Genomic DNA, 18494 nt, shown 5'->3' with positions numbered 1-18494 from the left:
TCCTGAAGCCCCAACATAAAAAGTTGTTTGGAAAAACGTCATTTGAACTCTGTTTTTAGCCTCATTGTAGCCTGTAGCTCTAACTGCCTCTCTGTACACCCTGTTGGAGATATTTTGTGGTTTCAATTATGTGTTTTTGGACGTTTGAATCGCCGTTTGGGTGCCTCCATTAGGTGGAGTTGTGTTGCTACCCCCTCTCCCCTTGGATCTCTGCAAGTATTGTGAGGACTCTAAAACTTCACCTGAGCCTCCATTGGCATATGGGTGAGTAGATAATGGCTGAATTTTCATTTTTGGATGTACTATCCCTTTAAGTGCCTAGGTGTAGTTACTTTGGTCACTTAGTTTGGTTACCAACCCCAGATTCAGATGATGTAAGGACTGTTCTGGTACGCTGACTTCCAGGAAACCATGATGGACCACCCACTGCGGACCATCTCCTACATTGCTGACATTGGCAATATTGTGGTTCTGATGGCCCGGCGCAGGATGCCTCGACCCGACTCTCAGGAGAACGTGGAGGCATCAGACCCAGGTCAAGACAGCAAGCGCCAATACAAGATGATATGCCACGTGTTTGAGTCTGAGGATGTGAGTCCAACTGCCAACTTATATGATGTCTTTGCATGTGAAAAGGAACAACATGCAGTGTTTGTGAAGTTAATTTTGACAGTTTAATCAGCTGTGAAATCAACCACAGTTAGTTAAAAAGGAACTTGAGTTGACCGAAGTCTGCCATTTTGTTCCTTCAGGCCCAGTTGATTGCTCAGTCCATTGGCCAGGCCTTCAGTGTGGCTTACCAGGAATTCTTACGGGCCAATGGCATTAATCCTGAGGACCTGAGCCAGAAGGAGTACAGTGACCTGCTCAACACTCAGGACATGTATAATGATGACCTCATCCACTTCTCCAAGTCTGAGAACTGCAAAGACGTAAGTAGGGCTGTGTGTCATTGAAACATCTTTGTACTGGTGCCTCAACAGTAACTTTCCTTTAAACAAAAGTCATATACTACCCAAAATAAAAAAGTCAATGATTATTCTCTTCACCACTAAATAACTAGTTAAACTTCTGCTATTGAATGTTTTTGCATTATGATGTGGAACATTATACTAAACAAAGTGAAAAGTTAGGGTTGATTTCTCTCTGACTCTAAAATGGTTTTGTGACGTGTCTGCCTGCTGTGACCTCAGGTGTTCATTGAGAAAGCAAAGGGGGAGATTCTGGGTGTGGTCATTGTGGAGAGTGGGTGGGGCTCCATCCTGCCCACTGTCATCATTGCCAACATGATGCATGCTGGGCCGGCTGAGAGGTCTGGCAGACTGAACATAGGAGACCAGATCATGTCCATTAATGGGACCAGTCTGGTGGGACTGCCACTGTCCACCTGCCAGAGCATCATCAAGGTATGTGTGCACCATTATTTTCAATGACAGGTATTGTGAATGAAGATAATAATGCACCAACAACACAGCTACCACAGTTCTTGCCTATTACTGTACAGAACCTTGGTTAAATGCCTTTAGCTGTACCTCTAGCTTGATTGTGTTTTCACAAAACACAATACACTTTATAGGGCACAACAGAAAAACAGAAATGTGAGCATTTTTTTTCTGATTTAGTCAAAGCTCATTTAGTTTAGTTAGAAGTATTCTGGTATTTTGCCTTTATTTGCTATAAATATTAGGGATGCACGACATTGATATGCTGATATATAACAACTTATTTTTTCTTGCTTATTTAATATTGCTTTCCTCTACATAGGGTCTGAAGAACCAGTCTGGGATCAAGTTGAACATTGTCAGATGTCCCCCAGTGACCACTGTACTCATCAGACGGCCAGACCTCCGCTACCAGCTGGGCTTCAGCGTCCAGAATGGCATTGTGGGTAACACTGTGATTCTGCTGTTTTTATGTTGAATTATCCTTGCAGTTCTGTTAAATTGCTTGAGTGAAATTTGATTTGTCATCTAAATATATTGATATGTCCCATCAACAGATCTGTAGCCTTATGCGTGGGGGCATCGCTGAAAGGGGCGGGGTCAGAGTGGGTCACCGCATAATCGAAATCAACAGTCAGAGCGTGGTGGCCACACCCCATGAAAAAATTGTCCACATTCTGTCCAACGCTGTGGGAGAGGTGAGACATCACACTGGACACAACAAATACTGTGATTTTCATCATTTCATTTTTTGCCTTTCATACAGATGTACTGAAAGAATTGACTTGACCTAGGCCCTTGCTCCTCTAGTTTTACTCAGTTGTTGGCAGTTCACTCTAGATTTTCCCTGCCGAGCCCCAGACATTTCTGTATGTACACCTCTTTTCCAGCTGTTTCTTTGGGCAACTTCTTTTCCTAGCTCCTTGTGGGTTGCATGTCAGGGCTCGTCGGGTGACGTTTGTGGCAGGTTTTCTGAGGGTGTGTCCAATCCAACTCCACTTTCTCCTTAGAATATGTGAGTCAATGGGATCCTCTCTTAGACAGCAGCCTTGCCATAGTGGAGAGGTTTGCATACTCCAGTGATTCTGAGAGCTATGCAGGAGGGGGTTTTTATCCCCCTGGAAGATTCAACCAAACTGGACAGGTTAAGGTGGAGGAGGCAGACAAATGCAGTCCCCGGTTCACCATGTTGGTGGTTGGGCATGGGACTAACTACCCCACCCTATAAGAAAGAGTGAGTTACAAAAGTGATGACGAATGAACACCAAATCACAAACCTGGTTGAAGAAGGTGCGTTTGGGACTATGACGCTTCCCAGCCAAACCTGCAAGGGAGCTGGGAAGCCAATACACCTTCTGACTCCAAGGAAATCTGTTTATGTGGGAACATGGAACATCCACTAAAGGTACTGCATGCAGGTGAAATATTTGGTGCTTACCAGAGCCCTTCTGTCTCGTACTACTTGTAGGAACTAAGGGGAAGGAAGTGGCTGTTATCATATGACTTTCTGCACTATGTGACCTTATGATTATTAGAGTTATTAACAGTGAATGACATAACTCAGTTGCCGAGCAGAAGAAACAGCATCAGGTGTCTCTTAATTAGCTTTGCAGCTAGGACTTTAAATTGTGCTGTTTGCTTGGTTATAAACAGCATCATCAGCTACATGACACCCAGTGGCACATGCCAGTGCACCCAGTGTAAGCAGCTCTACATGTTGTGCAAGTGTAGAGTCCCATATCAGAAGAGTTCAAATCTGTGTCTTACTTTAGCCACTATAATTGAATGAATCATATTTCATATATCTTTACTCAATTTACTCAACAATATAAAGTACCCACTTCACTAGAATAAGTACTTTACCAATGCACTACCAAGCCAAATGTATACAAACCCAAGTGTGGGTTATAAGTCATCAAATAAAGCCAAAAGGGTATTTTTCAACATGGACTCTGTTTTCCCATGTGTCTCTAAGTGACTGATGGAGAAAGCAATTTACATTTTGTGAAGAGGCTGGTCCAGTATTTAGTTAGGGGCCATACACATGCTGCATCTTTAACCACCTGGAGAACACGAGATTAGGCACTGGGTGCTACTCTTGTCGCTAAGCAACCTTAACAAGCACAGTATCATGGCCTATTTCCCTGAAATCCTGAGTGCAGAGCTGATCTTCTTACAGGCCCTGATAGTGTGTAGGCCTGTTGTCTGTGATACAGATGTAAAGCTCTGGCAGCCCTGCCTTAAAATTAACTTCTTCTCCATATTTATCACAGACTGATATTTACAGATAAAGGGAAAAATATCTTTTGGCTGTGATTGGTTGGACCTCATCACATGGCATGCGAAAAATCGAACTCTGTTTTATCTCAGGGTGCAGCCATTACGCCCTGAAAAATAGGCACTTGGGAACACGTGCACGCAGCGACGCTGCCTGACGTTTGAACGTAACTGCCACAGGTCTACATTGAAAACAATGAATTTGAGGGCGCAAAAAATGCGGCATGTGTTCGGCACCTTGAACTGCTGCAACCAGTAGTAGCAAAACAGGCTGCAATGTTATGTATGTACCATTCAGGGCATGTACGCACAGTCAGTTTGCATACATTTAAGTGCTTGATTTGCCATTGACATGTTCAGATTATTAATTTAAGTGTTTTACAATTTATAGAAAAGATCCCTACAGAGAGAGACATTTTTGTTAAAGAATAAGATCATACTTGTTTGACCAGCAACAGCCAGCGTATTTCTGATTTCTTGTTGCGGTGCCTCCATCTTTGTTTTGGTGAACTTCCTGCCAAATGCTGCTGACTGAGACCTCTGCTGACCTGACCAGGAAAAAAATACAAATCAGCACCATCGAGTGGACTGGAAAAGCAATTGATTTTATTATTCTAGTATCAAAAGTTGTATAAAAATGTGTATTTGCAAAAATTAATAATGTATATAATAAAAGATCAATACTTGTATTGATATAATATCACCACGCAAAATATCGCGATTCCTAAGCTGTATTGATTTTTTCCCCCACCCCTGGTAACTGTGCTGTTACTACAACCAGCAGCAACAATGGCAGTTTCCAGAATCACTGGCATGTCTGGCTTAGCAACGACTGCCAGAATTGGCACCTGATCTTCAAAGACATTAACTAGTAATATTCCATTAACTGAATGCTTTCTTGTGTCTGTGACTGTCTCAGATCCACATGAAGACGATGCCTGCAGCCATGTACCGCCTGCTGACTGCCCAGGAGCAGCCTGTTTACATTTAACAAGACAAAGCCCTGACCTCACACACCCTTTAAACGTCCTGCAATCACTTGTCACTTCCCAAGCCGACCCCCTCTGCCCAGCCCAGTGCTCATCCTGTCCCCTTCTGTTCACTGTTGATGGACGAGAGTGCGATGTTAGTAGGATTGTTCTGTTGCTCAGCCTTCAAGAGACAACAACGTAGAAACCCATCTGTAGTCTTTAAAAGATTTGTTTTCTTACTTAGGCTAAATGTGCAATTGGTGAAAGGATGTTTACACCTTAAGCATTTTCAGCGCCTTGTTGTGCCCCAGAATCCTAAAATCTTCTTCCTGGTTCACTGTTGATGTTCTGAAACTCAACACAATTTACACTTTATAACTTGGGAGCAGATAACTATTCCTCTGTGTATCTTTAATGTTCACTTTAGGCAACTAAGACAGTTTGGTGACAGTTTTGCTCATTGTTAAATATAGAAATGAAAACTTATCACCCAGTAGAAACCTTATTTTTAAGGAGCGGTAACTGAACCCTGATTGTAGACTTTAAGGCAATCTGCACATCCAACCCTAACCTTTACACAGTGACTGTACCTCCTGCCATGCTGCTATTTCACTGGCAGAACACTGCTTGTGTCTTGTTATAGTTATCATTTATTTCTGTTTTTTGGGCGTTTTACACTCATGTTGTAGCTACATTTCGTAGGACCAGGCCTACTTTCGCTTTCCCTCCTGTAATCCACTCCAAATACTGTACGTTGGTGTTCTTTGCACAACACAGAGCTCCCCACAGAGGGAGAACGTGAATCTTGCTGACAAATGAGTGTGCAAACACACACTCCCCCTCGTCACATTCCACGTTTGCTGCATTGTAGAAGAGTTGACGCTGCAGCTCCATTTTGCACTCCTCATTTCCAACAGGAAAGCTTTCCAATTCAGCTGTAGTCAGTTGTTATAGTAGTTGTATTTCCATCCCATTTGTTTCATATGTGTATCCTGTGTACATGGCACCAGCAGTAGCTCCAGTCAGCATGTAATAACAGCCATTAAACTAATCCCTCTCTTACACCACAAACAGTTGTTCATGAAGCTGACTCACAGGGAAATCTGTTACACCACAGAGCATGTTTGACATAATTTTAGAATTTACATTTACCAACAAACACCACCTGAACCCAGATGCATCCTTTAATAAACCATTAAAGTTACAGCAAAATGAATCTTTTAATATATTTTCAGTGATCACCAAAGACATCCCATCACCCTTTTACATGTAGCATCCTTTAATAACCAAATTTGTGAGTGAGTGACAATTGTTGAATTTTATTATGAGTTTAATGTGACATTTTTGGAATTTTTAATGTCCTTATAAATGTGATGAATGATAATAATTCATTTAAGAAAAAATGGGAAGTTGGGAATTTTACATAAATTGGAAATACATGATCAGGATTATTAGATTATTTAGAGCTATGAAGGTGAAAGCTATAACCCAGCAGGCTACGGTGAAGTTTAGTTTTAACCCAACTGAAATACAACATGTGTTATATTCTGAGGTTACTGAAGTGTAGTCAGTCAGAGGGAATACATGTTGCTGACTGGGTGTATTCCACTCTAACGCCACTCTGTCTTCAAATCATGTCCACCAAACATTCGCTTTTCTGTTCCTGCAATGCAAACTGTTCAACTCTCATCAAAAGTGCAATGGCTTTTTGTGTTTATTTTGTCAACAACTTGAAACATGATTCTTTTAGTTTTTTCTTATTTTATTATTTCAGGGTAATTTGATATTTTTATTGTGTGTTTATACACAAAATATCACTGTACAGTAGCTTGTTTCAAACTTGAATGGTGCTTATAAGAGATTGGTCCAGGGATGACGTGTATTTGTAAGCCAGCGCAGAAGTTAGCATCACCTTGTTTCCTTGACTAAAAGCTCATGGGTTTCTTTTCAATTGGATTGAAATGCAGAAAAAAGGTCTTTCACAAGCAAAAGTTTGATACTTGCACGTTTTGTTCAGCAATATAATCTTTACAAATGAACACTACTTTTATGATTTTTGAAGCATAAATGCATTCCCTAGGAGTAAAAAGCCAACGTCAGGCTACAAACAAACTACACCCCCGTCACATGACTTAATATCACCACCACAACATGGCTGTAAAAACGTATTTGCCGTGATGGTGTTCTGTAGTCTCATTTAGCCAGTTGTTAACAGCCACTTTACTAGGGATGCACAATATTGGATTTTTTACCAATATCCGATATGCCAATATAAAACAATTTAATTGGCCAATAATTGATACAGATATCGATAAATTCCCTTTTCCCCACCTAATTTTAGTGATCATCAAGTCTCTTCTGTAGCGGAATTAACATAATATTATGCATGCATGCTCTTATCGTGATGGCCCACCCACAGATAGAGACAGTGGCATAAGGAAGTCATTGCGGGCCCCAGAGCATGTTACTTTGACTTTTGATTTTGTGTCTCAACTAGCTACCATATATCGTAGCATCTCATCACATCAAATAAAGACTTAACATTGGACAGCAACAACATATGTTTCACCCATTAGTCATCTTTGCATCATCTGTATATGACAAAAATACCAAAGAAATGATTTATTTAATTGAATAGTGTTTTTTTGTAGTTTATGTATAGTTTTTATAGTTTGTGTAGAATTAGCATATAATTTTGCTATAGACTGCCACTGATTTGGCCGTCTTGGCCTTTTTGTGGGCATAAATGGCAAATAGCACTATTTTTAGTTTAACAGAACTTTACAGTTGTATTTTTGAAGGTGCAGACTAACTCTCTATGGGTGCCCCCCACCCCACGGGCCCCGGTGCAACCGCAACCGCACTGCTCACTCTCTATATTTATGCCCCTGGATGGAGACATGAAATACAATTCTTTTCAAGTAGCATGTTGGCAGATTCCGACAGTTTATTTTAAAGACCTTATCAGTCCAATATGATGACGTGCGGATATACAATGAATTTTATGTGGTAGAACAAAATGTGAAGGTCTCTTCAGCTTGTGTTAACCACAAACCTTATTTCAGGCATCTGGCCAAAAATCCATCTAAAAAATCTGTTTCAAGACAAGGGAGCTGGGAGTGCTAAGATGCTAACTTAATTCCAGGTTTTTGGGCTCATTCCTGCACCACCCTATAAGACTCTACCCTTAAATGACTGTACTGGTATTTCATATTTTATCCCTTTTACTATTAAGTACTTCAGTAGTTTGCATTTTTGCAGGCAACTTTCATCTTCTAAAAAATCAGCTTGCAAAAACTTGAAACTTGGGTTGGAAAATCATTCCCAGTGAGCACTGTTGTTGTCAAGGTTTCCAGTCTCTACAAGCTCATTGGGAAATCAGTGGCTGGCTCTAAAAACTAAAAACGGTTTTGCTGTGGAAAATGAGCAACAGGCATGTTAGAGAGCAATGGGCTAAAACATGAAAACACTGGCATGGACTTTTCAAAATGCTGGATATTTTTATTATCTGCTGGTTTGAATTGAAGGTATTTTAAACAGTTAAAGTGCTGGGATCACATGAGACAAACATGAACTCAAAAACAGTAAAGTTTTTTCCTGCTTTGATATAAAACATGTTAAAGCTGTTAAAGTGAATGTTTTAATGTGCACTTTTGACGATGTATGCTACAGCTAAGACAGATGTAAGCACATTTTAAACTGATTTACTTTTAATTGAAGTTGTCTACATAGTTATTCATGTACCACTAGGTCAGTTGTGTATACTGAGTAAGATGCCACACTTACAAATAGAAGGTTTAAAAAAAAAAAAAAAAAAAAGGGAAAAAAAATCATTAAATTTAATGTTGTTAAATGTTGCCTTTCAATCAACAAGCTGATTGCCATTGACTTCGTGTTCATGTGGACCAGGTTCTGTATCTGTATTATAATCACAGTATATTTAGGCTCTAAGGATTACATGTCTGATCTGAAGATTTTAGATGATTTTTTTTTTTTTTTAAAGTTTAATATTGAAATAAGTGGCTCATGTGTTACTGCAGTCACATAAAACTGTCTCCAAGCCCTTGCTCTCTTTGTAAAACATAAGAGAGCTGATTGGTTCAATTCAACAAGGACATAACTTGTAAGAAAATATCCGTTAATTTCATGTTTACTAAAGTAAGTGCAAAAATAGATTTGTGAAGCAATTTTCTTTATTTGTAAGATGCAAAACAAACACAAATCCTGTTTAATTGAAGAATCCTGTTTAATTGAAAGTTCAAATGGCTGGTGTAAAGTTTAATTGTGAAACAGTGGATACATTTTTGAGCATAACAGCCCCCACAAAATGAATCATTGCACTATTGGGATTTGATCCATTCAGTCCCATAACATTTCAAAAGCCTAGAGGAGCAGCATTTTATCCCCATTCAAAGTACTGCATTTGCTCCATGGGCCCCATGATGTGTAAGAGCTGGATATTTTTATACCTGGAAAGTCAAACTTTTTTTGGCTTCATGCACCACTGAGCAGCTGTCAAAGGAATGAACTGGGCGCCCAGCCAACACTGTATCCAGTTCTCTTTATACAGCTATGATCCAGAATGGCCCTAGACAGGGCCACTCAAATTTTCGCATCAGCCACTGTAGCTTTCCCGCACACTTGGCACACTGCAGAAGTTTCAGTTGGTTGCAGTCTGCAACCTCACCACTAGATGGCATGAAATCCTACACACTAGCCATTTTAGCTACTGTCAGTGTAAAAAAAAAAACTTAAGCAAGCTTATTGGTTGAATTCAATAAGGACATAGCTTGTAACATGTAGAAAATATCAGAAAGTTTCATGTTGACTGAAGTAAGTGCAAAAAAAGATTTGTGAAGCATTTATTTTATTTGTAAGATGCAAAACAAATGTGAATCCTGTTTACTGTAATTTAAGGCTCAAATTGATAATTTCAAGTTTTTTTGTTAAACAGAACTAATCCCATGTATTGTAAATGTACACTGTCTTTTAAAAATGTAGCACATCAACAGAGCTGTTTTTTATGTGTTTTGGACCAGTCATCACCTACAACACAGAAAAACGTCAGTTATTTCCCTCTCCTGTCTCCAGTTTTAAATGGATGAAGCAGTCACAGATGGTGGATGCACATCACGTCTTAGTGAACTAGATCAGTATGAATAGGAATGGACTTTACACTTGACTTAAAGTGTGCACATCTGTAATGCTTTCTAGTTTTCCTTGCAGTACAACAGTCAAGTCGACAGGGATTGCATTGTAGTTGTGATCAAGGTTAAAAGTGACAACTCTTTAGAATTAAGAACTTTTTAAAGGCCTCTAAATTTGGACTTTGTTTCAATGTTTGTTTGTTTTTTATTATTATTAATCTGAGGAGACTGTCTCTTCCAAAGGACTACAACATTTGAACCCAACACCATCTCCTCTGCATCTCTGAGAATGTACCTGGCAACAACGCAACTTTCTTGACTCGACAAGCTTTTAGTTCCCTGTTGGACATTGCCAACAGGACTTGTGTTCTCTTTTTTTTTTACATTTCTCTGAGTTTAAGGCTAAAACATGTATCCCACTGTATACCCCAACTTCAAAACCCACTGCTTAGTCCATCTGTCTGACCTCATCGATGAAGCTCATCTTGGCCTTACTACCACTACTGGACTTTTTATGATGTAAAAACTGATACTGAAGAGGAATAGCGGCAACGGCAGCCATTTTTGGACTTTTACCATGGGCTTCTCTGAGGCCACGTGATTATGCTGTACTGTTCTTACTTCTAGTGTGTGTGTGGTGTGTGATTACAACCAATGTACTCCATGTTCAAACAAAAACCAGCTGGATATATAAAGTACACATATAGATGAAATATATAGAAAACTATGTAAAGATATATACTTCTGTGTGTTTGGGTTGGCCTATAGGAAAACTTCAGTCAATAGAAAGCGATGTTTTCATTTGAATGGAATGTAGGAAACTGATTGTGTGAAATGACACTGATGTACAGCTAGAGCACAATATAATTTAAGGTGTGTGTGATATTTTCCCTCTATGGTCTGTCAGGGATTGTAGGCTAGCGTGACACAATGAAGCTAACCACAGAACAAGCACTTGAAGCTGGTGGCAGGCAGCAGGATTGGCTAATGAGTATTTATAAGTGCACTCATTTTGAATGTAACTGAAACGTTAACTCTCAATGTGTCTACAGATTTAAAAAAAAAAAAAAAAAAGCAAACAAGAAAAATACCATTTCTGTAAAGCAGCAGCAATGTTTATTTATTTGCTAGCTTTTTTTCTGTGATGTTCTAGCTATTGGAGCTACATTCCTGTACCAGAGCCCGAATGTTTGTAACAGTATTTACAACAATAAATGACTTGCAGAAGGACTTTGGTTTTAATTGTAGTTTCTAAATGAGCCCTGAAGGAACTTGTCTTTGAGGAATTTTCGCTGTTCAGGATTCTTTTCTTGCAGAAAATGTCATTCCATAAAGCAACAGAGCAACAAATTCTGCATACGTATGCAGAATCTGTAGGTGGCGGGACAAGATTTTTGTATCTTAAGTTTTCTGGTTTCCATTTGTTGTCCAAGAAGCATTGACCAGACACTTTTGAACGACAGATAGATGCTGGTGTGGAGAGGCGAAATCACAGACTGTATAAAAAAGATGGATGGCGTGACAGCTCCCTAAAAGTGAAGCCAAAACCTCTTGATCACCCCCTGGTGGCTTGCTGCAGTACAGTTAGTAGATCAGACATGGGCCAAGCTAAAAACTCTAAAGTACACCTCAAAAACATTTTTCTCAAAGATGGTTTCTGTAATTTTAGGGAGTTCTTATCAGATTGCTGTATGTTCAATGGTTTGTTTATCTGAAAAAGTTCGGTTAAGTTTGCTAATTAGTTATTTGATGCTATAAAAAGGGGTTAAATGTCATGATTGACAGCTCTGTCTGCCAATCAGTGTGCTCGCCATCAATTATGCTGCTCATGAATGGTTGTACAGGTGTTTGGGCAGGACCAACATGACAGTGCCCGTATTCGGGATATTTTGGCTTCATTTTTGTACAGCAGGGGTAAGTGGAGACACGTTGTCCATCTCTATATAGGGTCTATGGGTGAAATGCAATCTCAGAACCCATCAGCTAGGTCTGACGATTAGTTTGCTTCATGTTAGCTTTGTTTAAATTCATCTGTATTCATATGCAGATATTATAGAGATTAATCAAAATGGCTGGCGCACAGAAGAGAAAGCCTTTGCTCCTATATCTCCTGGCCACACCAGATCAACCCTAAATATTGGCCCTCATCCCCAGAGGCTGATCATCATCAGAGATAACTGATGGGTTCCAAGATTGGGGTTTTGTTGGGAGTATTTAATTCAACCCAATCAGCAAAAGAAATGTTGGCATGGTACATTTCTGCAAACCACAGTATGTTAGAGCTGTCCATTAGTATGTGCAGATATGGTGAAACTTAACATTTTAACAATGCTGTGTTAATAGTGTGGTTAGGTTTAGGCACAAAAGCCACTTGGTTATGGTTAAGAAAATATCATGTTTTGCCTTTAAATACCTGGTTTCCATGCCTGAAAAGCTGTTGGAAAAACAGCAATGACTTGCTTAATCACAACTGGTTTTGTTGTTGGTGTCAAACAGTGATCTGCAGCTTGGCAGGCTTCTCGCCTAGGTGTCACACTATCCACCACCTCCCAATGATAAAGTTAGTTCACGTACTATGTCACGTTAGAAATGTTATGATATGTATGAAACGTACAAATGTAACATATTTGTGGTTTGCAAAAACTTACAATGCCAACATTTTCTTCTGGCGACTGAGCTCGCTTCCCTCAACAGGTCTTGACAATACACAGTGATCGGCTCATAGGATTATATGGTTGTACACTGACAGGAACTCTGATGTTTTAAAGCAACAAAAATATTTAGAATTTTCTCATTAGTGTTGGATCAATGCAATCACCATCTTGTCAAACTTTCCATTTGCTGTTAATGACCAAATGGAGAACCTCAGCAGCAAGAGTGATGTGGAGGTACTGGGCAGCTACAGAAGAGAGAGATGTACCATATTCAAATCAAACTGCACCACAAATAACTGTATTTGTAGAGTAAACAGATACAATAAAAACACCTTTCTGCAAATACAATTATATTGAGCTACAGACAATCACACATCTTAAATGGAGGATATAGCTGTTGTAATTTGTTTGGTCATTAAGAGAGTCTGATTAGTTTTACATCGTTTTCATTTACTCTCATGGTGGTTAATCTACTGCATGAGAGTTATTCTGCTGTTTGCAAAAATCACACACAGCAAATGGATGCCCAGTTCTAGTGACAGCTTGTAGAGATCTGAGTTTGCAACAAGGTAATGAGGATGTCATCTGTGAGGCTTTCATGTATTAGTAAATGAGCAATGTTTGTAAAGGAAAGAGATACAAAAGGGAAAATAATGATAATTAATCAGGTATGCAGCAATGATTAGTAATGGGCCTTGTCAACAGTCAGTCACACACATGTGTCAGCACACATATGCTACACTTGGCAAACAAACAGCTTGAAGAATGCTGTCTATATCAAAGCCCAAACTAGCACTTAAACAGAATCCTGTTCCCAAAAAGTCCTACAGAGAAATATTTTCTGAACCACTTCGAACTCAAATTACATTTTGCACAACCATTGGCTCTGGCTTTTGGCAAGCCAGAACATGATATTTTCCTAACCATAATCAAGTTGTTTTTGTGCATAAACCTACCACACATTAACCACAGCATTGTTGAAATGTAAAGTTTCAACGTATCTTCTACAGAACAATGTACAAATGTTACGGAACCTGATTTTCATAAATGTAGAATGCCATCATTTATTCTGGCAATGTGGTGGATGAAAAGGCTGGGGTTGTTCTTAGGGCTGTAGCAATGGTTACACCTATGGCTACAGCTGCAACTACAGCTGTTTTTCTGGCAAAAGCTATGATTCTGGCTACGGCTGTGGTCATAGCCTTGGTAATCCTTACAGCCACCACCATAAGCACAGCTATACAATGGCATACAAAAGTTTGGGCATCTCTCAAAGGAATGAAGTTAATGGTGAAACATGTTTTTCAGCAGTTTAAGCAAGATCAGTGTGTTATTTTTTTGTACAATGTTAGATTGAAAAAAAAACAGGAAAGGAGCACCATGCAAAAGTTTGGGCACCCCAAGACATTTGAGCTCACAGACAACTTATAACAAGGTTCCAGACCATAATTAGCTTGTTAGGGCTATAGCTTGTTCACAATCATCGTTAGGCAAGCTCAGATGATGCAAATTTCAAAGCTTTATAAACACTCTGACTCCTGAAACCTTGTCCCAACAATCAGCAGCCATGGGCTCCTCTAAACAGCTGCCTAGCACTCTGAAAACTAAAATAACTGATGCCCACAAAGCAGGAGAACGCTATAAGGAGATGTTTTCAGGTAGCTGTTTCGTCAGTGCGTAGTGTAATCAAGAATTGGCAGTTAACAGGAACTGTGAGGTCAAGTTGAGGTCTGGAGGACCAAGAAAACTTTCAAAGAAAGCTGCTTGTAGGATTGCCAGAAAAGCAAAACAAAAGACCTGCACTAAGATTTATCAGACTCTGGAGTGGTGGTGCACTGTTCTACTGTGCAGTGACACCTGTACAAATATGACCTTCATGGAAGAATCATCAGAAGGAAACCTTTCCTCTGTCCTCACCACAAAATTCAGCGTCAGAAGTTTGCAAAGGAACATCTGAACAAGCCTGATGCTTTTTGGAGACAAGTCCTGTGGACTGATGAGGTTAAAATAGAACTTTTGGACACAATGAGCAAAGGTATGTTTGGAGAAAAGAGGGTGCAGAGTTTCATGAAAAGAACACCTGGGATGGATTGATCATGCTTTGGGCTTGTGTTGCAGCCAGTGACACAGGGAACATTTCACAGGTAGAGGGAAGAATGGATTGACAAAATGCCATCAAATTCTGGAAGCAAACATCACACCATCTGTAAACAAGCTGAAGATGAAGAGAGGATGGCTTCTACAACAGGACAATGATCCTAAACACAACTCGAAATCCACAATGAACTACCTTAAGAGGAGCAAGCTGAAGGTTTGCCATGGCCCTCACAGTCCCCCGACCTAAACATCATTAAAAATATGAGGATAGACCTCAAAAGAGCAGTGCATGCAAGACGGCCCAAGAATCTCACAGAACTAGAAGACTTCTGCAGCAGAATGGGTGAAAATCCCCCAAACAAGAACTGAAAGACTCTTAGCTGGTTACAAAAAGCATTTAGAAGCTGTGATACTTGCCAAAGTGGGCACAGTACTGACCGTGCAGGGTGCCCAAACTTTTGCTTCAGGCTCTTTTCCTTTTTTGTTATTTTGGAACTGTAAAAGATTGAAATTAAAAGTAATCTTGCTTAAAACATTGAAGAAATGTGTCATCTTTAACATTATGCCTTTTGGAGCTCAGGTCATCTTCTACTTTCTCAACTATTTACAGTGAACAAAATTTTGACCAGGGTGTCAAAATGTTGCATGCAACTGTACATACATTTTATGGCAACAATACAATAACAACACGTACATTCTAGACCAAAGTCAATTTGTTGCATTGGAAGTGCTACAATTAACTTGCAGAGGTTACAAAAACCTGAATGGAACTTTCACAATTAAGCTTTGTTGCTGCTACTTACTACCCTGGCAGGTTGACTGGGAACAATTCATTGAATGGTCTGTCATTTTCAAATAATTTTCAAGAAACTTACTGAAAAGATCTTTGTCATCTGGTACCAATTACTGGCAAAACTGTTAACATTTTATTTCTAATTAATTGCTAGTGTAACTTTTTTTTGCTTTTGGGTCAGTGCACAGCTGACAGAGGTGGTGCAAGACACACCTACAAATCTCAAGCAAGCCCCGAGTCACTGGGGTGAAAATCAAGCAGGCTAAGTCCCTGCTAAAGGTAAAACAAGACAAGTCAATTCATTGCTCAGATCAAGGTAGTCACAAGTCAAGCCATACGAAATTCTGATGTTCTGGTCAAACATTAGCTTTCTAGCTACCTAAGCTTTCCCTCACCCAATCATGTTTTAAAACAAACCATAACCTCTCAATATTTAAAAAAAGTCAAGCTCTTTCAAGTTACATGTCTAAATCAGGTCTAAAGTCATGAATATCAAAGTCAAAGCAGGTTGTTTATCAAAGCAAGACCGAGACTCGAGTCAAGTCATGTGACTCCAGTCCAACACCTCTGACAGCAGGTCAACTAAACATGAAAAAATGATTTTTCTGCAGACAAACATGATTCAACATAGTTTCCAATAATTAGTGAATCATGAATGAATAGTCCATTCCTAATTTTTTTTATAGTTAGAACCAAACTTATTGGGAAGTCATATGAAATTATGGACTCATAAAATAAAGCATTACTGTTACTGTCAATATCTGAAATATTTAAGTCAGTGCATCTCTATTAAATAAAACCATGATACATGGAAAAGAATGGCTGTCATGTATAGCTGTATTGAGCTGACTGGAACAAATGCAAACTTATTACAGTGGTAAAATCTCAGTGCATACAAAACTTGGGATGCCAGGTACTACAATATGTTTCAATACAAGTTTCCATATTTTTTTATATGTAACAAATAAGTTGTCACAAAAACAGTATTAGCAGAGCAAAAAAGTTTGTTTTTGTTTTTTTTAATAACTGCATTCATACATACACATCTAAACACACACACACACACACACACACACACATATCCTCCTTAGTGGTTGGATTCAAAAAGTTTCCTCAGAGTTTTTAGCAATAGTTGAGGCAGCATCCAGCTGTGTTGCCATCCAACGTATTTTAACACAACAGTTTTTTCCTCAAAGCACCGTCTCTCTAAAGACTCCAATCAGACTGTGAGGGCGTTCGGGTTGATCCCGGCGGGACCCTGTCCTTGACCCTGCCCTTGAACCCCCTCTAGAGCCCGCTCTTCTGTTTCCTCCATGTTCCACAGACTCCAATGCAGCACAGGTGAAGGAGCTGAGGTCCCCACAGCTCTGCAGGTGCAGCAGACCGGGCCGTCTCCTGGGGGGGCGAGGGAAAGTCTGGGAGTAACTCCCTGCTGGCTGCTTGGCAGGTTTAGGCTGACCGGGACCCATCTCTGAGTCAGTGAATGCCTGAAAGCAAACAGGAAACAAAAGTTTAGGACTGTAAAGTTCTGGTCAGTTGGTTTGGATTGTTAGGTTGTATGCTTTTGACACTCGCTGGTGTTTGCCATGTGTCCACCACAGTGTTTCTTGAACTCAGCTGAAAAATACCAGCTGTTGTTGTTCAGCACTCAAAATTGTCCTCTGTAATGACTGTGTCTTTGCTGTGTTTGTCCCGCCCCCTCTCCAATGTGATCTGACGGCTGGTGACAGTAATGAGCACAGCATTTTATCAAAAGTTAAACATTCTGTAAGTCACATATTTGATCTGAAAAATGGATAAATAACCACAGAATACCTTTTGTGTTGGATTTATCATTATGGATTTATTTTACTTAGTCTCCAAAAAGACTCTGCAGTTCAAGGCTGGATTATAAAGCTTCTGAAAGGAACAGGATCACACCTCAACCCTTGTTGGAGCGGCATGATGGCTAATGTTAGCTACTGGGCTAAAAAAAAAAAAGTAAGTCTCTTTCTTGCATGCAGTGTTACAGAGATATTTAATGCTGGTAACCTTATGTTATATATGACATTATCAATCCCAAAGTTAACCACCATTGTGTCCAGCATGTCAGATTTTTCTCATCAGTCAACACTTAGTGGTGAGATGGACTTACGCAAGCAGGTCAAGTAGAAAAGAGTTGAGTGTGTGCAGTTTATTTTCAGACATTATTATATTGGAGAGCACATTTATATTTCACTCAGGGCATTTCACTTGCCTGAACACAGAGTTAACTTGCCCTGGGCAAGTGGTAATGTCGAGCCCTGTGACAGGAAAAATGCTTCGGTGGACACACAGTCCTACCAGGTAGAGAACACACAGTGCACTGTAGCGATTTAGTTAATCTCGAGAGAACCTGTGCAGATTTTTTCCCCCCATCGACCAATCGATTAGTCAAAGAGTAGGTAGAATTTCAGTCAACCAAGATTTTCTTTGGTTAACTCCAAGTGGAGGCAGGTTACAAAGTGGCTTGCACAGGCAGCAGCTACAGTCAGCAGGCCAAAGTTGGTTTAAATAGGGCGTCCTGATTGAGATTTGCCAGTCGGTTGCATAGAAAGGAATCCTAGCTGCTGACAGGTAGATTACTCCTTTCTAGCAATCAGATGCTCCATCTGTTGAATGGGCTGTTTGAGATCAGCTGATGTAGCTGGGATGTATGCTGAGCTTGACATTGTGTCCTGCCTGAACTAACACAATGCTCAATTTATGTTTTATGTTTTATTCTGTAAAAACCTTTGACTCTAATATGTCAACAAAATGAAACAAGAATTTTGGACCTGGCTTTATCCAATGTTTAGATTTCTCTTCTGGAAAATGTATGCAAATTAGTTTTTATTTAATTAGATATTGTCTCATTTGCGTATCTATCTATCTATATCAGAAGACATGTAATACAAAAAAGAAAGAAAGGAAGTATTCCCCAGGGTAAATTTAATGGTGATATCTATTAATCATACATTTTTCCCTATTCACCTGTAGTGTCTCACCTTAATCCCATGCTTTAAATAGTCCCCAACAAATGCATCACTTCTTTTATCAACGTGTGTTAACAACTACAGTAAGCAGTTGTTTTAGGAAATTAGTGAGCCTGTTTT

The 18494-nt window shown here is 39.6% G+C and overlaps 2 protein-coding genes across 4 annotated transcripts in view; one reads left to right on the top strand and one right to left on the bottom strand.

Moving 5' to 3' along the window:
- Positions 1–11067, top strand: part of apba1a (amyloid beta (A4) precursor protein-binding, family A, member 1a) — an 81991-nt gene extending 70924 nt beyond the window's left edge. The window contains exons 9-14 of the mRNA XM_033619238.2: positions 406–591; positions 753–932; positions 1194–1406; positions 1765–1884; positions 2000–2140; positions 4639–11067. Coding sequence (XP_033475129.1) covers positions 406–591; positions 753–932; positions 1194–1406; positions 1765–1884; positions 2000–2140; positions 4639–4710 — 912 coding nt within the window. The 3' untranslated portion in view covers positions 4711–11067. The remainder of the gene's footprint in view (positions 1–405; positions 592–752; positions 933–1193; positions 1407–1764; positions 1885–1999; positions 2141–4638) is intronic.
- fam189a2 (family with sequence similarity 189 member A2) overlaps positions 8675–18494 on the bottom strand; it is a 46674-nt gene continuing 36854 nt past the window's right edge. For 2 of the 3 annotated variants that reach the window (XM_078170965.1, XM_033618436.2), the window contains one exon: positions 8675–16868. In XM_078170965.1, the coding sequence (XP_078027091.1) occupies positions 16572–16868 (297 nt within the window). In that variant the 3' untranslated portion in view covers positions 8675–16571. The remainder of the gene's footprint in view (positions 16869–18494) is intronic. The other variant, XR_013492057.1, reaches the window with a different exon arrangement.

The sequence above is a fragment of the Epinephelus lanceolatus genome, chromosome 9 (assembly GCF_041903045.1).
Source record: "Epinephelus lanceolatus isolate andai-2023 chromosome 9, ASM4190304v1, whole genome shotgun sequence".
NCBI lineage: Eukaryota > Metazoa > Chordata > Actinopteri > Perciformes > Serranidae > Epinephelus > Epinephelus lanceolatus.
The sequence above is the reverse complement of the archived record's forward strand: the minus strand, read 5'-3'. Positions and strand labels throughout refer to the sequence as shown.